The sequence below is a fragment of the Thermobia domestica genome, chromosome 9 (genome assembly GCF_964235325.1).
Source record: "Thermobia domestica chromosome 9, izTheDome1.hap1.1, whole genome shotgun sequence".
Lineage (NCBI taxonomy): Eukaryota > Metazoa > Arthropoda > Insecta > Zygentoma > Lepismatidae > Thermobia > Thermobia domestica.
The window spans coordinates 246,165,338-246,189,242 of record NC_137462.1 but is presented as its reverse complement, the minus strand read 5'-3'; the positions used below and the strand labels follow the sequence as shown (position 1 = coordinate 246,189,242).

Genomic DNA, 23,905 nt, shown 5'->3' with positions numbered 1-23,905 from the left:
CTAACGAAGCTGCCACGTCCAATGGAAACTACTGCCCAATCACCCTGACAAGCTTTGTAAACTCTAAGAGAAGATTATCAATACTCGCTTAGTCTGGTTTGCTGTAGCTGTGAACAGCGTTATGTCGCAGCTTTCCACTCCTGTTCATGGCCTGCTTTATGTGGATGATTTTACGATGTGCTGTCACTCTCGAATCTTGGTACTATTACTCGACAGTTGTAGTTGACGCTAATCCGCCTTCACTGATGTCTGCCAGGACTGGTTTCACCTTTTCTTTCATCAAAATACTGCGTTCATATATGTTGCCTCCGTCACTGTGCCTCTAAACTTGAGCTGTTCTTTGCCCGTTCTCGGCTGTGCTTTGTTTACTATGTTCCTTTTGTGAGCCTGCAATTTGACGGAAGATCCATCTGGCCTATTCACGTTCACGACCTGGAATACCGCTGTTTTCATTTCGTGAAATTCTTAGGTTTGATTTTTCTTTCTTCTAGGGTCGTAAGGATCCTACTAATCGTAACGACTAATAGATCATGTTTCTTTGGCACATGAAAGAAAATGGCCTACATACTTTGGAGAAAGATACCTTGGATTTACGTGTAAGATCATCAAAATGGCATATTGCGGATTCTAAAGCCGAAAACTCAAACTACCAGTAAGTCAAGCGAGAATAGTATGAGGCGTTTATTATCTATGTGTGAAAACATTTTACACAGTCGTATCTGCCGATTGTGTGTGATTCGTATGGTTCAGTTAAGCTCCTCGCCACTGAGGCAGAAGGATATTTCTCGTTCAGATCCTATTAGACAGATCTAAAAGTTTCGTTTATGTGTCCTGAGGCCACTTCTGTAGAGCCAGCTAATGTAAAATAGTAGCTAATATAGTTGATAAATAATAGTTGATGGCTCATCACTATTTTGCAAGTTAATTAAACTTTCGTACTTTCTTCCGCAAGTTGGTAGAACGCTAAGCAATAATTCGTATTCATAATTTGGTATTAAACGAATGGAGCAGAAAAGGAAAAAAAAAAGGAAAAAGAAAAAGAAATTGTCTTCTACATGAACAATAGGCTGGAATTCGTAGTGTGAGCCAAATTGTGTACTTTTTTTTTTTTTTTTTTTTTTTTTTTTTTTTTTTTTTTTTTTTTTTTTTTCTGAATGATACTTGTACTCTTGCTTGTCAGGGTTTGGAAACACGGTCAGTGTTTATTACGTTTTCTGTTACAATATCCGGGTATCCATTTAGAAATGTTGTGATGCCTGAGCTACCTATTCGATATTTGTTGTATACGGGGACCGAACTCCGTAATTAGTACAGTGTCAGATGGATGTTACCTGAGATCATGTTTAAGAAATTCCGTATATGTTGTTTTGGAGAAACCTGAACATGAGGCTGTTTTAACGAAAGTGAACATGAGTTAGAAGGAAGTTAATAGACCAAGCAATAATAAAACGTAACTAAAGAAACAATCTTTCTGTTCGTTAGTTTGCACGTACTTGAATGAAGAACTTCATCTCAACATCTTATTTGATAAATGTTTCCAACATCTTATCACATGTTACATTTACCTATTTACCTGATTGTGTCGAGTAATCAGTCTCTTTTGCTAATTGAAGGGCATGTTGGAAAACAATGATAACCCGCATTTGAAAATGAATGAATTGAGTGCAGAAAAACAATAACACTCATGTAAAAATAACTGTAAAAGGAGTTCAAGTTTCAAACAACAGCATATTCATCATACTGTTGTTTCAAACTTGAAATGTTTTCACAAATGAATGTTATCTTTGTTTTTGTGTACTCAACTCATTCGTTTTTGAAATGAAGGTTATCATTGTTCTCTTCCGCGCTCTTCATTTCAAACACATTTTTATTTATGAAGTAAACTTGATAGTTTCTCAAATAGATACGTTATCTAAGTAAACTCGATAGTTTCTCAAATAAATATTCGTATTCCATATAAGGTCAATAATCCTCTCATGTAACTTACGTGCACAATTTGTGAGTTATTCAGCAGTAGTTATGGGTGGTAGTTGCAACTCTTTCCGAGTTTGAAACTAATAGTGCCAGAGGATTTTTTACTAAGAAAAAAAATGTTTAGTGTTCAGTTAGATACGGTTTAATGCAAGCACTTTGTGTACTCCGTGGTAGACGACTTCATGTTATTATACAGGAAGTTGAAGAACATTGCTAAATGATTTGATATTCGTTTTCGTATTAATGGGCAAACTGATTCAAGCTGTTTTGCAAGTTCACTTGCCGTTTATGGAACTGTTTTAGGTCTTCTTTCTTGTCAGTGTCAGCCCGATGTCGCTTTAAGCTAACACAACGGAACATTTGTAGGTCTTTTTATCTGCTAACAGTTTATGTTAAACTTCACAGTATAAAGCAATAGTACAGATCTTCGGCATTTTGCACATTATGAGTTCTCATTTGAGCTGGAAGATTAAACCAAACCTGTTGGTACTTAGTGAACAACTTACAGTGCTGATGAAATAAAACGGGTTTTTGAAATAGTGAAATATTTCATCAGATTAACAAATATGTTCTTAAACTTTCAATTGTTACTTAATAGTTTGTGGACGATGCTGTATTTTGACTAATCTCATCGCTGTTTATAATTTACATTGGATTATCAGGTAACGTAATTAAGCTTTTCTATTGTTTAAATCTGTTTTCGTTTTCTTTCTGATAGTTTTTCTTCTTTCTTGCTTCAGTTTCCATTCTTCTATACTCTATACAAACAGCTAGGGATACAAGAAAATTGAGAAGTATTTTTTTTTTAGTCTTCCTTTAACAAAAATTAAGAAAAAGAGATAAAGAAAGAAAATGTCTAGAATATAATTAAGTTCCTCAAGTGTATTGAGCATAATTGAAATAGTTCAATTTTATAATATAGCTTGGGAAAATAGCTTTTGGAACATATTCAGTTGATGGTGAACTAAAAAACTATCTTAATATCGCACTCCTTATGTAAACAGTTTCGGTATTAGTCACGATTTGGACGAAGACTAATTTCCTGGTCTCTTAGAAACTAGATTTTACTCGTACGTCGTTGTCGTCGATATTATTATTATTATTATTATTATTATTATTATTATTATTATTATTATTATTATTATTATTATTATTATTATTATTATTATTATTATTATTATTATTATTATTATTATTATTATTATTATTATTATTATTATTATTATTATTATTATTATTATTATTATTATTATTATTATTATTATTATTATTATTATTATTATTATTATTATTATTATTATTATTATTATTATTATTATTATTATTATTATTATTATTATTATTATTATTATTATTATTATTATTATTATTATTATTATTATTATTATTATTATTATTATTATTATTATTATTATTATTATTATTATTATTATTATTATTATTATTATTATTATTATTATTATTATTAGAAAGGGGAAATTCAATAATAGTTTTAGTAAGGTGAAAATATGTAGTCAGCGTTACCTATGAGATATGAGAACAATTGAGACATCCTTGCTGCACTTTCAAAAACCGCTATGTGTAAAATTCAGTGTTTGATACTAAATACAAAAAACGAATGCATTGTTCGTTATTGTTTATTAGGCGTGTGGAGAAAACAAACATGTGCAGCTGCTGGGCATGCATTATTGATAAAATTTAACATAAAATCAGCTATGTGCCTTTGAGAACATTTAGTAGAAAATGGTAGGAGCAATTTCACCACAACATTACGTGGTAGGTTTTGTTTTACGATGTAATTACCTGTTAAATGAATGGTATCACATTAGTGTCTTTCTAGGTATATGCTGTACACCAAACGGCACATAGCAGTTTTTGAAGGCGCAGTGACGAAATAACCTTTTCAAATAAGTGCTTGACAAGAATGAAACTTGTCAGGGATCGTGTAATATGACAATAAGTATAAAGAGTTTCCTTTTTCTTTGGAATCGAAATCCAGCTATTCAGAGATATGCAACAAACACCGTGGGCGTAGGTTTTCTCGGAGTTTTCACGCTTCCTCCCGCTTTTTCATTCCACCATTTCATTCATTTCTCATCATCGCCGTTTCCTTTAGCCTATTAGGCATAACCATGGGACGTAAAACTGAAAGATTTTATTTCATATTCAGAGGTATGCGACAGTTACAAAAGGTTGAAAAACACAGAGATAGCAAATATTTTGAAAATAAAAGTTTAGTGTTCTAAAAACTCAGTGTTATAGTGTGTTTTCATTTTATTTTATTTTTTCAGATTGGTGAAACTTGCGTAGCGCTAGAAAAACAAGTGAAGTCTTTAACAGAGCAACTCAGTAGGGTCACAGAAAATCATAATAAGGATAATGAAAAATTATCTCAACTTCTTCACGAGTTGGACGTGAAAAATGAAGAACTTGGGAAATTGCGAGATGCTAATCATCTTTGTTCTGCATCTCTTAGAGATCAATTGAAAGGTACTTCCTTTTTAGTTTACATATTTAGTGAATTGTAGTGTGTGTGTTAGTAGCGACCGGTTAGGTTTAGTTGTTAAACAATTGGAAGACAGAGATGTTTGAATTACGAATATATTGGGTATACTAGTATAAGAAGAAATATATTCCCTGACATCACTTCAAGTAGTTATTTCCTTCGAGCCATCTTTTGGTGACGAGTCTAGGCTGCAACTATCACTACATTGGACGCAACATATGCAACTCACTTCTTCTTTGTGAACCTAAGTAAGAGTTTCACCCAAAAGCAACATACAATCTCCAATTTTTCCATATGGACAACCAATACTTCATTGTAACAGCCGAAAAGCCAATTGGTTTTGTTGTACTTACGTAGACGCTATGTTTCCAGTTTGGACAATATATATTAGTATATTATTGGACGAAATATGGAATTTTACTGTTTAGGAGACTGAATGTTTCACCCGACCAACTCGGTTTTACCTCTCTTTACCCATAGTTGAGGTAAATGTAAAATACTCGAGCCGAGATATCTATGTCTTTTGTAACAATAATTATCGATAAATTCGAAAGAGTCCTTGGCAGGAGGCAAGGAACGGTTGTCGACAGTAAACTTATCTGGGCCAGTCAGTTAAGCGTTAGTTGGAATACCCATAAAGTTCAGTTACTAATGAGATGCAAGACGACTATTCAGCAATTTCGAAGGTTCTATCCAGTTCCTCTTGACTAAAATAGATAAAAGGAAATATGCTGTGACTTCACTTTGTCAGCCCACTAACTTGTGAATTCACCAGCTAATAAACTAAGTTTATTTAGCTGCGTGATTAAGTAACAGGACCATATATATCTACTGAGGTAGTAATTTTTAGGTATTGTAGGGGATCCTCCGATATACAGGTTTCATTGACGTTCCCGTTGCCTACCACTTGGCTACAACTTTCTTGGTCCGTGGAATTGCAGAGCTCTCTTATCTCAAATCAACCGTCGCTGTTCCACCAGCAGTTCTGTTTTCCAGAGAATGTTGAACATTAGCCACTGCACCACAAAAATCTGATGGCATCAGCAAGCATTGTCATCACTCAACTCAACATCAGTCTTTACCAAAACGGGGCATGCTACCAATTTGGTGGAAGCAGTGAGGCTAACTACCCGGATTCATACTACTTAAAAATTTGGTGTTAGTCTAATGAAATAGTAAGTTGTACATCGCCAATGCAATACGATACATATACCATTGAGTTTGCGTACTCATGTTGTTGCAGGTAGGCAGTTATTCCTGTACTCCATAAATATATTTATTGTGAATGAGCACTGTAATACATACACAAAAGTAAGTTTAGAACCTTTGAATATGTAGTTAGTATTCTTGCATGTTGAATGCTGCATATAGAAGTACAGGGTGGGCGATGATTAACTCCTTATTGAAAATTGTTTAAAACTTTTTAATTGGTTAACTAATTTTCATGAAACAAAAAGCATTTTATTTCTTTCAATGGTAGAATTCCACATAAGCACTACCATTATCCATCAGTTTTCGTAACGGTTAGGGATGTTTGTGACAGATTTCTGCAGGTACTTAAGCAGTATGTTTGCAAGAACTTGCGAATCCACCCGTCCAATTCATCACGAGTTTTTAGTTTTGTGCGAGATCTTCCTCTTTTGTCCACACCCAAAGGAAGAAGTCGCAGGACATTAGGTCAGGACTCCTTACTGTCCATTCAAGGGTACCACGATGTCTCATGAAAAATGAGTATTGAGCCATGCACGGGCCCGATTTTGCATAAAGATTAGGTCGTGATAATTGTTTCATGTGTATATAAGACCTTGAACAAAATCTTTAAGTATTGCAAAGTACTATTCTGCATTCATTGTGTCCCGAATGATGTATAGATCTACAACTTTGGTGAATACCATTCCACATCACACTGACCTTTGAACGATATTGGCTTTTTCCAACAACCATCCTCGGTTCCTCTCCTGTCCAGCAATAACAGTTGTACCGATTAACAAACCCTCAACATGGAACACGGCTTCATCTGACCACAGAATATTACCGAAAAGATTGGATCAGTTTTCATACCAAGCAAGCAGGCATAATCTCCCTCCTATACTCCAATCGATGATTACAGTCTTCTGGCGATAATTCGTGGCAGTAACATTGTTTCAATGGACGAAAATTCAACTCTTCCTTCAAAACAGTTCGGATTGTGTGTCGGGTTAATCAATTTTCCGAGATGCCAGTCTTTGTGATTTCTCAGAACTTCGAGTGAACATTTCCTGAACCACTGGCACATTTTTCTCAATGCTGGATGTTGAGGAGTGACCCCGCCTCCTAATATCGGCTAGAAAACCTATGTTCATTAGCTTCGAATGACAGTTCCTTATAGTCTTTGCATCTACCGAGGCACAAGGTCTTTTCACACTTTGCCACATCTCTGTACTTGTACTATGGACACGAACTACCATGCTTCGTACCGGGATGTGAGCTTAGCCTTTTACGCAAGGTTAGATATTGCGTCATGATCCTCCATTGAAACGTATGATATAAATGAAGTATCATATAATTATACCATTGTAAGAAACAAAATTGTTTTTGTCTCATGAAAATTGGTTGATTATTTAAAAAGTTATAGTAAATTTTCAAGAGGGAAATTATTCCCGCCCACTCTATAAGTGTCTAAAGAAAATTAAAATCATATGATAGATTGTGTATCAACCTAAGTCATGATGTCAAGAAGTAAGCAATATTGTCCTTTTGTAAACAATACCAGAGAGTTGTAGTGTGCCTGCTTAGTTATTTCACGCTAGGAAGGACTATCACCGAGCAACGTTGCCAGGCGTGCCTGAGTGGATCAAAGTCATGTGGTACGTATATTGAATCGTTACTGGAATAAACGTAGTGTAGAGCAGGGGTTCTCAAACTTTTTGAACACCCCTACCCCCTCCGTTGGATGAATGCAATTGTCCTGAATGTCCACCATCTTAACCCAATCCGCCTATGCACTACCTACCCACTTAAATGGCTCTTATAGTCACTGCTCAGATGATATATATATATATATAATACAAAATTTTGATAATTTGTAAAATTCATAATGGCTTTTGCCCAATAATAATAATAATAATAATAATAATAATAATAATAATAATAATAATAATAATAATAATAATAATAATAATAATGACAATGATAAAACGTCTAACAGGTAATAGAATCTCAAACACCTCGTAAATAGTTTATCGCCCCTTTTTTGTTCCAGCGCTTCCTTTGGAAATGAAAACACTCCCAAGAACCACGTTGAGATTACTTTCCTCTCCGATGGCTACAATTGCAGGTGATGATTGATGTCTACAACTTCCGGCTCAAAACTTCTTTTAGTCGTGTTGAATAATGATCCTTAACGACGTGTAGTATTGCAGGATGCCATCTTTGTTCTAAATGCCAATACGAGTCGAACGTTTACGTCTCAGCATTATGGAAAAGGTTTCAGATAGGCACGGAATAATGCAGATTGGGAGGGACTGTCCAGATATTGGGAGGTACTGTTTACCGATAAATACCGGGTATGTCTGGTTCTTAGGATCGTTGGCAATTGTTTGGAGACAATCAAAGTACTGTACGTGTTACATACAGTGTACAGTGAGCACCACAGCATACGGTTCAGCGATGTTTGAGGTAGCATTACAGTCACCGGTCTCTCCTCGTAATCTCAGGCATGCCGACAATTTTACAAGAAAGGAACGACCTTGTCTTACCCATAGTGGTTCTGTATTGGAAAGTACTTTGTCTTGGTGGATTCATCGTACAACTCGTATGAATATCTTGTATGGATTGTCAGTGACATCCTTCTTGACGCAAATATCGTCTGAATATAGTGGCTTGCTTCTTAGTCAGATATTAACCGTGTCAGATGTTCCTAAAATTACTGTTTATGAGTGTGCTGACCGGCTACGTACTTTGAAAAATCTACACAGAATTGCTACTGATGAGTTGTAAAACTTCCAATAATAATGACTTAATGACTTGGAGAATAGTATGCCAAGAAAGATCGAGCTATCCTATATTAACACGCACGACATTGCTTTCATATCTTGGCATTGAGACTTCAGCAGTCTGTTATCTAAAAATTCTTGCACACTACTTGATGAATAAATATTGCAGATGCGATAAATTTTCATACTTCGTTTTCAGTTTCATGATGAGTATCATATTTATTTCTCTAACGATGCTGTATATGAGCACACTGGACAGAAAATTATTCACCTACATTCCAACCTCTCAGAACTTAGGTAATAACAGGTAACGTTGCTTCTGATCTGAATAACGTCTTTGATTGTGTTGGAAGTGGCTCAGCGAGATGTTGGAAGTATGGCTCATTTAGTGCAACTATGGGAATCCACTTGTTTGTCAGTAGATCCCATAGTTTCAGCGAAGTATGGGAATCCTTGTTTGTGTTTCATTTACTGCTCCATACAATCCCACAAATTGTCAGTTGGATTTAATCTCGCGATTTTGCAGTCCAAACTAAACCAGGTGTAACAGGCTGCTTGAATGGTTTCAGTCCATATGCAGACGCCGTGTGTGCACGGCAGTTGTCGTCTTGAAAGATGAGAGTGTGTACTGCATATTCATTATGGCGTCACTGAGGAAACGAAAATGCATGGTGGCTGAATATGCCCACGTTCACCTGCATGAGTTTGTCTAAGTCATGATGCGAGAACACTCAACACTATCACAGAACCTCCTTCAGTTTGAACCACACCCTACGAGTAAAATGCTTAATTGTTCTTTCTGTGTTCTGTATACCGTGCAGCATTGGAATATAGACACAGGAATTGAATGTTGACTGAATTAACTGTTTTGGTTGCTTATAAGAAAAAAAGTCACTTATTAGATAAGCGTTCTAATTATTATTCAAGGATTGGAATTTGCCTTCCAGTAATAATGTTTGTAATAGCTAATTTTTGTAAGATATTTAAATAGTAACACTCGTTTCTTACTTTACAGTTGCTGAGCTAAGAATTCACGAACTTGAGGAAGAATTGCAAACGGTTAATCAAGCATTGCTTGCACAAGTGAGTGATTCGCAGGTAATGTTATCAATCGTCTTGAATTGTACCTTTTTCTCTTTTTTTGCTTGTAAATGAAAATTTCCTTTACTTGGTAGTAGAAGGCTAGGGTATTTTCTTTTTCCTCTATTTTCTGACAATGTTTTTGAATTTTCCAAATGGCTATTAGGTCTCGTTTCGTTGTTGTTGTTGTTATTATTATTATTATTATTATTATTATTATTATTATTATTATTATTATTATTATTATTATTATTATTATTATTATTATTATTATTATTATTTTAGAAATCAGTTTTCCGGTCCTCACTGAACTGAGTTCAAAAAGTATTAGCCGATGAATTTGATCTAATGAACGAAAGCGAATCTTTGATTTTTTAAAATATAAAATGACTAGCTTGGTCGAATTCGTTAATGGAGTCAATTCTTTATCATAATCACGGGTAACGGTGACTTAACGGTGGTTATCCATATTCTATCCCACATTCATATATGGAAGTTTTACGTAATCTTCTTTATTATCGTACCATAGTTTACGCATTTTAATTACGACTTTCAGGTGTAATTGCAAAGTCTGTCAAGAAGGTAAGCCAGGGCTGTTTCAAATTGACCATTCTGGCAGTATTCTAGTGGAATTGAGGAAAAGCCTTGGAATATCATGATGCATAGCCACCAGTTCGAACCCAGATTGTAATTTACATCCCAGTTAGAACGTGGAAACAAGAACGCTAATCACTAACCTACACTCGTATACCTTGTTAGAAATAATATTTAGGAAAAACTTGTCAAAGTTGATTGTTAACCTGAGAGTATGTGTAAAATATTTCTCTTGTAGTCGTATACAAGTGAACTTCGAGAAGAAGTAGAGCAAACACGATGGCAACTTTCACAAGACTCAGGAGTTCAGAAAGCGGAATTACTACGCGCCAGACAAGACATGGTTAACCGTATGATTCAAATAGGAGAAAAGGTACGTGTAAAATACATTTCAACAATAAAATAGAACAGTGCTTGAGTAACTTTTTTTTTAAATTATTTTTTTACAGTGAATAAATACTTTGATATAATTCCTTCCATTTTAAACTTATCAGTAAGGTTGAATATTTCTGCTAGGGATAGCGAGAAATAATTAAGCTAAGACTGTTAAACGAATTTTTGCTGTATTCGATAGTATTTAGTCTCTCCTCAGTTTTTACTTACAAGATTTGCTGTCATGGATAGTACATCGTAAAGCACATATAAATTAAATCTACGAATAGAAGATTTCTGTTCTCATACATGAGATATGATTCTTTTCTAATAATAAATGCACATTGCGCGTGTGTTGTACGCACAATTTGCATTTTTGGCTTTGCGTTCCTTTTTCTCCAAGTTACGCATATAATTTCATGTTACTTTTGGCGCTTGTTAAATTGCTGTTGATATTTAGTACAGTGTGATGTTCTAAGTTAACGAGAAATGCGTCAATGCACATACCCCGTACATTCACCAACGATAGTACAAGAGATAAAGTATAGATTAGCAATCACTTTTCTTTTCAATGGACTTAGTAATGTGCTATCAGCTATTAGAATTTCATGTTATTAAAATTTCATTTCTTCGCACGTATTAATAATTCGTAGTCAAAAAAAATAACACAAGTACTGTAGGTCGTCTTGGAGCCATTTTCGAAATTCGGTATTTTTCCTCCTTGTGATAATGACGTATGAAACTTGTGACAGTCTAATGTTCTCTCTTGTTTTCTCCGTTTATTTTTTTCTTACGACTTGAGAACAGTCTATAGAGAGTCAAGAGTTTTACTTTTTTAAAAAGTTCTTTTTATCCCTATAATTCTAAAGGAATCCGAAGTGGCCCCGCGTAGCATAGTTGTTAACTTTCTCCTTTGGTGCGAGCGGTCTCGAGTTCGATTTCCGGTGGGTCGAAAGCGCAGCCATCATAAGTTTTCCTCAGTCCCATCAGGCAAATGCCGAGGTGTATCTCACATAATGATCTTAGGCCACTTCCTTTCTTCCCCTCTAATTTTCCGGGTATCGTGATCCCTCATACTGATGGGCTAACATCGCCGTAGCTGCCGAAAGCCCAGGAATTTAATTCCTAATCCTAATACTGATCAAGAAAACCGTGTGGAGGGACACGCTCGCTCAGTGGTAGATCATGTAATTGTAGTACGATTAATTCCTCGTTCAGTTTTAGATTTGTGAACTAGTGTCCACTTCCTTCTATCTGAGCCTTTCTTCATCCAAAGAATTTATACTACGCAATTTTACACTTGGAACACTAGCAATAAAATACGGAAAGGAAGACAGCCAGGACTTTTGAATTCTATAGTTCAATCTAGCATATCTTTGCTTTGTATGGAAATCCCTAGAAATACTTCAATCGGAATGTCTGATCATGGAATTTGAACTCAAGACCTACTGTTTACGAAACGAGACCGCTAACTTTTCACATATGTTCGCTCTTTTATAAGCATTTAGTGTAGTTTCTCTCCATCTTAGTCAGCCTAAATAATATAATTATGGGCCGTTAAATTAGATTTCAAGGCTCTGAGAACACCATAAGTGACACCTTAAGTAGGCTATTCCCCACCCACGAACCGCCTACTGAAAGTCCACACTTTTCAAGTACTACAGGAAAAAATTATGAACATTACACCAGAAAGATTAGCCTCACTTCAACGTGAATGTCCCGATTACATTAATGTCATAATGTTTTCGAAGGTAGTGTGGGTGAAGCCTAGTTTAAAAATGGTAGGTCGTGGAAAGAGTTCTATAAATTAGACAGCAGTATTTTGTTAGGGACTTTCACCAACCAGATCAGTGGAAAATGTGTGTTCCCCCAACACTCATACAGAATATATTAATTGCATATCACACAGATATTCACCACCCAGGTGTTGAGCGAACATTATCAATTATCTCTAAAGCATTCCATTGGAAAGGTTTACAAACATCTGTTAAGAACTTCATTCATGATTGTATTGTGTGTCAGCGCATGAAACCTGATCAACACCCACCCGCCAAATTAATGGATACTATCTCAGTAAACACAACCCGAGATGCAATTAGCATAGATTTCTTAGGAAGTTATCCCACGGGCCAAACTCAGAAAAGGTTTGCTTTAGTAATAATGGATCTTTATACGCGTTATTGTACGGCGTTTGCGTTGCGTACTTCAACCGCAAGAGCTGTAGTTAGATGCTTAGAGGAATTTTATTTTCCTATGCTGGGATTAGTTCCGGTCATCAACACTGACAATGCCCCGGTATTCCACTCGAAACAGTTTTTGAAAGCCATGAAAAAGTATAATGTAGTTGTACGTCACACTACCCCATATCACCCTATGGCGTCTCTGGTAGAAAATGCTAACAAAAATTTACTGCAGGCACTTAGGGCGTTGTGTTCTTCGTCACATAAAGAATGGGCAGAGTATTTAACCTAAGCAATACTTTTGTACAATTACTCTATTTCTCAAAGTCTTGGTGTCTCACCTGCCAGTCTACATTTGAACATTAATTCGTCAAGACCCATATTCACTCATTTTGGCATAAATGTTCAAGAAGGAATCACGTCGGAAGATTCTGTAGACTGGAGCAATAAACTCGTCATGGCTGATCTTCGTAGAAACAGAAAAATCGCAGCACGCAACGAAAAGTGGAATCAAGCCCAACAAGGAAAAAGACTTGTTTCTAAAGGAGATTTAGTGTTTGTTCGACAACGAAACGTGAGTAGTCTTGTCAAAAAGGAAATCGCAAAATTCTTTGAGATTTTTCGCGGGCCGTACGTTTGTACTTCTGTTACCGGAAATAACCGTGCAGTTGAATTATGGGACCCTTTGAATGGTCAGAGTATAGGATTTCATTCCATGGATAGGGTAAGAATTTGGAATCCCACCCCAAAGACCTACAATACTTGGATTCTTATGGCTAGGAAACATTTTCCTGATGAGCAGATAGCAAAACTCAAAGATATTCCGTACCATCCATGGACACATGAAAAGTCATTGCCCGGCTCTACCCAAAAGTAGAAATTGCCAACTAACCAGAAAAACTTAAAGAAAACAATTCAGAAACACTATTAAATCAGGCTTGTGTTGAAGTACAACATTATGATCGTTTGGGTTACTTTTCTACATAAATTAGGAGATATTACATAATATTACACACCATTGCAGAAATTCCACGGAATGGTCTGACGAGTGTCTCAAAGTAATAATGACGAATTTCTGTAGTAGATTACAGTTACTCCATTGAAAAAAAAAAAAGAAAGAAAGAAAAGAAAAAAGTACCCCACCAATCCGTTTGATTAGGGACTTCTATTACAGCATACCTGAGAAGACTGTCCGGGCAGCCGTATCCCAAATCACAACAACAGGTACGTAAAACAATGAATATGTTTAATTAAAATTTTATTTCAGGATTACCCACGACTGAGGATGTCTGGAAGGAGGAAAGGATCAGAGAGACATACATAAAAGTAAGGAAAGGTAAAGATGAGTTAAATTAGATCGCGAAAGTTTTTCAAAATTTAAAATCTCATGACCCCTTGACCCATTTTGAGTACAACCATGACTCTTTTAAATATGTGGACTTTACCACATTTATATAGTTTTGAATTTCTTGCATATCTGTTGTGTTTATTCCAGGACAAAGAAGAAGAAGGGTACCTGAATAAAAATTTAACCTATAATATTATGTGTTGATTTATTATTATAATATTTAAATGTGTAAATTTTCAAATCCCTGATAACCTCATTTGAAGTTGTTTTAGGAACCTTAGAGATTGGCTAGGTACACTTGGAAAACTCAGTAGAAACCTTAGAGATTATATACCATGTACATCTGTACATATATAGGATGTTTATAAAATATACTGTTCGCTTTGATCATGTTAGAAAACAGAAAAATTAAGTATTTGAAAAAAAAAAACTTTGGAATAATAATGTTACTTTACCAATTTAACAGCTCATATGAGAAGGTACCAATTTATGACTATAAGGGAAAGGGAATTTTACTCATTGTAGGAGTCACTCAATTCTTATGAGTGTCAGTAAAGATCAGCGCTTACTGCAAAACTCCAGCTATGGGTATTTCGAGTCTGTTGTGCCTATTGACTTTAGAGGTCAACACACTAACCTATTGTTACTTTACTTTTATCGGACTCTACTTTGTGCTGTGAAGTTGAAGAGAAATGTCAAACTCACAGTACAAAGAGGCACATTTTAAATGTGAAATTCGACTTTTTAACGAAAAGAAAAAAAAAAAGAAATAAATTTAATAGAAATGTCTAATAATAGTACAATATATGCAGATACTAATGAAAATTAGATAAATATTGTCATATCTATCTGATACAGGTGTCATACGCGTATATATATATATATCATTTTAAAGCTAATGAATATCATGTTTAAAGAATGTTGAATGAGTATTGTTTATGTCATTTGAATTTATTATAGTTGTCATACCCATATACCTTGATAGTAATTTTCGTACAGTCTTAATAAAATGCAATATTTTCATTCTTGTTATATAGGACTTTAGTCAATTTAGAAGTATCTGTGATAACATATTTACTTATACTAACATGTTTAATTGGCGCCGAAATATATCCATATGTTAGATAGTTAATAGTTTAACGTTAGGAAATTATTAACAATATTTGTCGATAACATTTTTTTGCTATTACTATCTTATAGTTTAGGTATGAAATATAATGTTTTTCAGTCGATTTGTTTTCCTTGTCCATTTATGGCTTGATTTGTGTCTAGTATTTTAGGTTTCGATGAATCTAGAAATCTTCATCAGTTCGAATGACATACGTCAGGGCGTACATATATGTCGTTAAAAAAAAAAAAAAAAAAAAAAAGTTTTGCTTATTACATGTTGAAAACGAGTAGAGATGTATTCTTGTATAAACAAAATTTTCGTTTTCTTCAGTAGTCGATAACTTTATAACTCTTGTTGATGTTATACAATTTCCACGGTTAACCATATGTTATATTTCTAGTGTGTATTTTCGATTTTTCTACGCATGTTAATGTTATTATTGAAGATTTTGTAAAATATATATGAGTTACTGAAAAAGGCGAATAGGAACGCCTGAAAATATTTCGTTTAAATAGTCATTGAAGTATTGTCGATTTAGATGTTTCGTTTCTTTGAAACTTATATATTTTAATTTTATTAGTTCATTATTTAGTCGTGTATTAAAAAAAAAAAAATAATAATAATAATAATAATATTAAGCATCAGTTTTTAATTAATCAAAGGATTTTATTTTGTATTAGTAGTATTATTGCATACATATGTTTAATTATTACTTGTACGCATATTTCTCATATGACTTTTAGTCTATAATAAATGCCATTTAATATAAATTATGTGAAAAGAATAATAAGTCAAGTCAAGTAATATTAATAATAATTAAGAATGAGAAAGAGATAATAATGGGAAAATTTAGTTGAGTTTCGTATGGATCATCATTTCATTTAGTTTTCTATTTTGAGTTGATTTCTTTTGTTGGATAAAGGGAACACGAAACCAAGATTGAAAAAAAAACAATAAAGAAAAAAGGTAACGGAGACTTTTAAGTAAATACTTTCAATTTTTAGTATTAACGTTAAAGGAATTTTGGAATAAAACTGACTATTCAATAACCATTTAATGCCTATTAGCAAAATGCTAATACGTTATGGAGGTTCTTCAGAGGACAACATGGCCAGAGATATATGAATATGAATCTCTAGGTTTCAGCCATAACGTATGAAACAGAGGATTTCTGTTGGGAAATCAACATGGCCCACAGTCAGTGAGGTTTCAGCTGTTTCTAAGATAGATTATTAATGTGAATTAATTTTCTTTTTTTTGGAATGACGTTGTAGTTAAAAGATAAAAGAAGTTAAAAGAGAAGAATAAATAAATAAAATAAACTATGCGGGCAGTCATCACAACGAGTCAATTAACGAAGTGAGTTTTATTTCACAGCATATTAATTGATGAATGATAGTAAGAACTTTTGATAATTGTCGAAAATTTGAAAATTTAAGTCCTTTCAGTTTTTTTAATGACCATCTGATCTAGTAGAAATAACAGTCATGTGTTTTAAAAATTAATGTCGATAGCCGAGATTTATGATTTGTATAACAGCAGTGAAGGAAGAAAATGAATGTTTTCGTAAAAGATGATGTTGAGAAAAAGAGATTATGTAAGGCAAAAAGGCAGATAATTGATAACAGATATTCATGAATGGGTTAAAGGAATTATTGTGTATATACCCCGTTGACGACGTATGTCCGGGACGAATATATTGTGAAATTTTTAATGGTGTTAGGCTATGCTCAGGTAGCAGTAGCAAATAAATGTCTTTGTGAAGACAGTAAATTCCGAGGTTGACGTTGTTGTATGTATTAATGGTATAAATGATATTAAAAGAAATGTTTGTTGCGAATATTTTCTGGCTACCCGTATGAATGATGTAGATGTTTATGAAGCCTTATGTAGATGCTGTTGAATAATTTAAAATAATTATATTTCAGAGTAATCTCGAAGCAACTAAACCACATGACAATAAGAACAAAATCATGCTGTAATATGAAATGAGAAGTAATGTTTAGAATTGTCATAAGTTTCATTGAGAGTAATAATAATTAAAATGTTTAAATGTGAATAGTTTTCGAAACTTTGGAAATAGAGATCTATTTGATAAAATGTTTGTGATGACTCTTGTTTCAGTTAGATTGGTTATCTAAAACGAAAGGATAAATGAAAAGAAAGAAAGAGGGAGGTGAAATGTGTTTTATGAAATGTATTTTTGGTTATTCAATGTGAAATTTTTATCATTATTGCAACGTAATGCACAAATCTTGCGATTCCGTTCCGTTTCCGATCCGAAAAAAAAGAAGAAAGTTTTACGTAAATCCATCCGTCTACATATTATTTCTTTAGATTAAAAAAAAGTTTATTTATTTATTTATTTTTTTGTTATTTATTTATTTTATTTTTTTGTTAATTATTTGCCCCAACAATGTTACTTATATATGTGTCTTATTACTTCCTAAGGTTATTGTGAAATTTGTCATTGTTTTGAAAAATTTAAAGAATGGGTAAATCATGAAAAATTATACATAGGGATACTAAGTCAGAAATAATAATAATAAAAAAGAAAAAGAAAACACACACACACACACACACACATATATATATATATATATATATATATATATATATATATATATATATAAAGTCGCTTAAAAGTTAAAAAAAAAAACAGTGGCTTCAAATTTAGTGGCTTAACATACAGGTGAAAAGACCAGCTGGCTAAGTGAAAAAAAAAAAAAAAAGAAGAAATAAAGGCATTGAATAAGGCGTGCAATAATAATGAAAGCTGGCATTAATAGTGCTTTGTAAACAGTGCAAGGTGAATAATTTCTCGCATATACATATATATACGTATATTCTCAGTGCTTCGAATTCATTATTGTTATTTTCTCAAAAGTGTCACGGTGGCGTATCCTCCAACAAGCTAGTATTGCATCCTAACCTTCATCAACGTGATTGAAGTGAACTATATACAGGGTGTGCTCAAACTCATGGACATCCAATAACGGTCCAGGATCCTTTGACAATATCACCAGTGCAATATTGCCAATACTCTGTGAACGCCATTTGCTATCGACAGAGGGACGCTCATCAAAGCAAGAAAATTAAAACGTTTATTTTATTAGTTTTCCCAACCAATTCTAGTGAAAAGGACACGAGTTGATAACAGTGAAATCCATTTTATTATCATTTTGGACTTAACACTAGAAGCACGAAGCAGTCATTTTGACTGCTTCGAGAAATATAATTTCGTATGGCTTCTGTAATGTTTCCGCTAAGGCCCTGAAATTCATTGACTTTTAATATTTTTGTGCCCACTTGTTGATAGTATTAATAGTAACTTCATGTCCCTTTCTACAGGGGCGCTAGTGTCAGTTATACCTAGAAGCACGAAACAGTCATTTTGACTGCCTTATAAAGAATATGGAAATATAGTGTATCTGTTTCTGATTTACAAATGGCAGTTTTAAACACTTCTTGTTTCGAGATAAAAAAATATTTAAACATTTATTAATTGTAATTTGAAGCAGAAAAAAATAAGATAACTTATTATTTTATTGTGATATCCAGTTCCAAAAATAACTTTATAGAAGTTTTTCCATTGCCTTACAAGATATCTCGTAATGATTTATCGTCAAAAAACAAATTAGTTCAGATACATGTGCCCAATATCTGCATCTTAGTTTGTACGTGTATTTGGCTGAGGTGAACTTTGTACATGTGAAATTTTAGGATGAGACCTCAAGAAATATTTCGAGTTTTACATGATCTCTGAGAAGATGTCTGAAAAAAATAATGACAATTTGCAGGATTGGAGTGAAGATGGAAACTGAAGTGATTCTCAACCTAAAGAGAACATTTTATATTGAAGTGATGAAGTAGAAGACAGTGATGGAAAGACAACGTCAGTAGTGGTGACAATTTATTGCTTTGGATGGAACAATGTGGACAAAATTGGATTTGTTGCAAGGTGACGTTTGCCGTATATCTAAGCAGAATATTGTTCACGTAGCTCCAGGACTGCCAGATTTTGCCAAGCGATGAGTGTCTGAGGAAGAATGTAGTAGTTCTTTCCGTTTAGTATTTGATGATTCAATGATGAATCATATCCTAAAGTGCAACATTCCTGAAGCAAATAGGCAACTGAAGTCAACAACATGGACATTAGCTCTTTCAGAACAACAATCTTAATAGGGCCTTTTTATTTACCAAAGTGCTACTGGGAATCAGCAATTCCCACTGCGATCTTGGAGAGAAAAACCGGGTCACCAACTTATAGAAAAACAATAAATAGAGATGGGTTCTGTGAAATAAAACGGTACTTGAGATTTGATGAATAGGTGACAAGATCTCCAAGACTTCAAACGGACAAATTCACAACCGCATCCTTTCTTGAGAACTACATAAAATTTTGCAAACCACACGACAACGTGACTGTTGACAAGCAACTCTCTTCTATGAAAGTCAGATATCGAATTCTGCAAATTATGCCAAATAAATCCGATAAATGTTTCATCAAGATCTGGTTACTTGCCGACATCAATGGCTTTCCATACCTAGGCAAGGATTTGGAATAGAGTAAGGTGGATTTGTAGTGCCTAGTTTGATAAATCCTTTTACTAAAATAAAGAATAAATGTGATATGTGATAACTAATTTACAAGGAAACTTGCTGAATCTCTTATGGCTAAAAGTTCAGCTCTACTAAGTTGGTTGCGACAAAACTGAAACTGAAGAGCGTTTCCTAAAGCACCACCACTACGTGCTTCCCAACCCCCCTACCAGACCCCAAAAGGAACAAACATCTACTTCACTGTTATGTTTACTGCGATCAGAGTGGTACTACTTTAGCTGTCTACAAATGTAAGGGGAACAAAAGCGTTTCTGTGTTGAGTTCCATCCATAAGTCAGTGTCAATTTCTGTGACACCAAGGAAACACCCGAAACTATAACATATTACAATCAGACACAGTTTGGTATAGTCATCGTGGATCAAATAGAGAAGAAACACACTGTAAGATGTGCGTGTAGACGGTGGATAAAGTACGTTTTCTTCAACATGGTTGATTTGGCATGTTTTAATTCCTGGATGATAGGCAGAGAAGCTACCGAAACAAAAAACGTAGCGACAATATCTCCTACGTTTGGCCGAGGAGTTGATGGTCAATTAGAGTGTATATGAAGACGATGAAGTTACTTTCACACACACGTGACAATGTCGAGTACAATTGTATAAAACAGCAAAACAGTTGAGATATGCTTCAAATGTCGAAAGTATGTTTGTGGAATGAGTACTGCAGAGATCTGAAAGCGAGTTATCTGCGCCAAGTGTAGGTGACTTTGTAATAATCTCCTCCTAAGAAGATATTTAGAAAGATATCATAGGAGATATTATTTTACAATAAACATTTAATATCTAAGAGTTGAGAGTAATCTTTGATTATTTTTTTCATTATTTTAAAAATACTGATATCGAAAATATTTTATTCATAAATATTTTTAATATATCAAACTTAATGCACTTAATGCTTATAAATAAAATTAATAAAATAAATAATATACTTCCTAGGCTTACTTGCGAATGTGACTCATTACGATTGTCATTAAAAACGTTCATCCTGTGTCACCATTACCCTATATTATAGTCAGAAACGGAAAGCAGTCATTTTGACTGCTTCGTGCTTCTAGGGGTTTCAAAATTTCCGTGCTTCTAGTGTTAAAGACGCCAAAATTAACTTTGTCTTTATATGTGTGTGTGCGTAGAACAATAACTCTTTGTTCGAGAAGTTGCTGAGAGACTTTTTCTACTTCAATTCCCACGAGAACGAAATGCAGCAAGTCATCCTACTTACCTAAGTGATATCTAAACTAATTTTTGATTGGATAATTTTTGGACATTGACCAATAGTGGACAATGTTATATTGGGCGAGTGATTACTAATCACGTGACCCACGGCGACCAGAAGATGCGCAAATCAGTGGGACGACGAACATCGAAACCTGTGTCATGGAAGGAACTCGGGCGAAGCGATTGGGGCGACAAACATTGAAACCTCCACGACGGAGAGGATGTGTAGAGCCCGACAAACGAATAGTGGACGATTAAGTTAAGTGGTTTAGCCGAACGACAGGTTAAGACGAACATTATTTTGGTGGTTTTGAATATAAGTCATTTTATGATTGTACAAAGAGGAAAGTATCTCTCTTGGTCATCAGGCAGAAGACACTTGTCAGTAGTCTTCTTGTTGCAGAGTGCAGAGAATTTTTGTTGGGAGGATACCAAATCGTCAGAGGACCATTTCATCATACATCTCGACAGGACACGTTATTCTATGGAATTTTACCTGGGTGAAGCTGTAAGTAAAGTGCCAATTTTGTTCTGACACAGCACAGGAATATTCAGTGAATTATCTCTCGCGAGAGCTATTTTTCTTGTATTGTATTAAAATCTAAGATCATTCAAATAGCCAGCACGCCTACTACGAATTAAAAAAAAAAAAAAAAAAAAAAAGTAAAAAGTAAGATTCATTACACATATTACTTTGTGAATAAGCCACTTGCGCCGAAAGTTAAATTTACATATTTTGGTTTAATCAATCTGTAAGTAAAGAAAAGAAACAGAGCTAGAACAACAGAGTTTATTTAATATTTTCACGGCCGTATAAGTAGTTCATGTTGTAAAATGTCAGTGTATTTCTTATTGTGTTCTGACGTGCATGTGAGATCACTTAACAAAGCAGTTAGAGAAATATGTAATTTAGATAATTTTGAGATTGAAATATGATCATTTAAATGTATATGTTACCGGCGTAATCATTTAACATTAAATCTGACAATCCTTCATACCGCGAGGACGTAGGTTGTGGTATGTGCTTTCTCATATTTTGCAGGAGCAGTGAGCTATCCATCGCACCAAGTCCAAACGGTAAAAAGAGGACTTATAGTGTTAGTTATTACACACTGATAGCTCGAACACGACCGACCACGTTGCGTACCAACTCTCACTGAAATTCTCCCAAGTTTGAGTGACAGTTGGCAAAGCATGTTATGTATCTTGGTGGGGAAAGATGATTGGGAGAGTCTTACGTTAACGCATATTGGTTATTGAGTGCAAGAATAAATAGAAGCGACCTTCCACGCCAGCGCTAACAAGATGTATATGTTTGAATTATGTGTAATTTTATAACATTTATATAATCTTTGTAACTTTATAATGCATTTGTTGTTTGTAGAATCGGGAAGTTGAAATGAACATCAAGAAACTTCAATCAGAGGAAAAAAACCGCGAATGTGATATAAAATCAATAATACACAAACTTGGTGATCCTGAACAACAGGAATTGATACAAGGTAAGAATATTATAATTGAGCTAGTTAAATTTCTGGTTAAGTGAAAATTCAATTTACACTATTCTCCATGTAATTACGGGAGAAAAAATGACAAAGAAAACCCCAGTGGTAAAAAAAAAGAAAAGAAAGAAAAAAAAAAGAAAAGAAAAGGAATTTATATTGCATTGTTAGAAGTGTCTAATTCATCGTTTTCATGTGTACGTATTTTAGAACAAAAAGGCTATACGTACAATCTGAGTAATAAAGATATGAAAATTAAACATGAACAAGAAAGAAACAGTACAGGGACGCGTTGGTATTAAGTTGTAGTCTGCAGATCAATGGTTTCATTAAGAGGAGAAAAAAGTAAATGTATCTCTGTTTCGCTCATGTTACAACACGTAGTAATATATTTAAAATAATATATACTTTTCATGTTCAGCAGTTATGTTTTTGTTTTTAGGTGCTTTAAAAGCCCTAGAACTGGAAAATCAAGTTCTGAAATTAAGAAATGCTCAGCTGGAATCATCGGCTAGACTGGAGAAAGGTAATTAATTATTCAGGATTTAAAATATTTAAAAATGAGCCTTTAGTGATACACTAATACTTTTTAAAACAAGTAGAACTTTTAATTTTTATGAAAATATCTAGAAGGTCATTCCAGGTTTATTGTGATAAATTTGGCAGCTTTATTAGCTAACGGAATACCGCGATGCAACCAGTGGTTCGCTCGATCTGTAAGCCGTATGTATTAATTATCGTCCTGCATCTCATTTTCCTTGTAAAGAGACTCTCTTGTTTCAAAACACAGTTTGATGAAGTCTGAATTATTATGAATGATTATTATGAATATTATTATTATGAATGATTCGCACAACTCGCACAGATATATTAAGGATTTTTCTGTCATTAACTTACATGTAAAATGTTGAAACTAAATTGACATAGTGGTTGAAAGCTCATTATATATGCATATTAGTGAGTTAAGAGCATCAGTGACACAGATGATTTGAACTAAAGTGTAGAAACGTTGCTGATTTGGAAATTTGTGATGACGTGGATTTCTCAGTTACGTTGGGTCGTACACATTTAATTACATTCACTTCGATATATTAACGAATTTCTCCAAAATGTTTACAAAACACTTAATAAACGCTAAAATTAATATATCGGCACAATTCTCAAATACTGGAGGATGTGCTATGTTTAAGATACTTAAAGTGCTAGTTGGAATGCCTTTGGGAAAAGTATTTTAAACAGGCTGAGAATATAACGTTGAATCGTAGGGAAGTTGATAATACAATTCTTGTTAAATGGAATTTGGAGAAGATATGTTAAATTGGCAGTGACGTAGGATAGGACTTGTTCCCGTAGCGATGGTGTGTTGTTTTTTATGCTACAGAATTATATCTTGAAAAAGTTCCATTCCAGTTTTTTCGTATTTTTA

At 34.1% G+C, this 23,905-nt stretch overlaps 1 protein-coding gene across 4 annotated transcripts in view; it reads left to right on the top strand.

The window, feature by feature from the left end:
- The window catches only part of LOC145660653 (uncharacterized), a 295,153-nt gene that overhangs the window by 214,498 nt on the left and 56,750 nt on the right, over nucleotides 1-23,905 (top strand). For all 4 annotated transcript variants that reach the window (XM_081725966.1, XM_081725965.1, XM_081725964.1 and 1 more), the window contains 5 exons: nucleotides 4,266-4,464; nucleotides 9,470-9,552; nucleotides 10,367-10,501; nucleotides 22,362-22,479; nucleotides 22,922-23,005. In XM_081725966.1, the coding sequence (XP_081582092.1) occupies nucleotides 4,266-4,464; nucleotides 9,470-9,552; nucleotides 10,367-10,501; nucleotides 22,362-22,479; nucleotides 22,922-23,005 (619 nt within the window). The remainder of the gene's footprint in view (nucleotides 1-4,265; nucleotides 4,465-9,469; nucleotides 9,553-10,366; nucleotides 10,502-22,361; nucleotides 22,480-22,921; nucleotides 23,006-23,905) is intronic.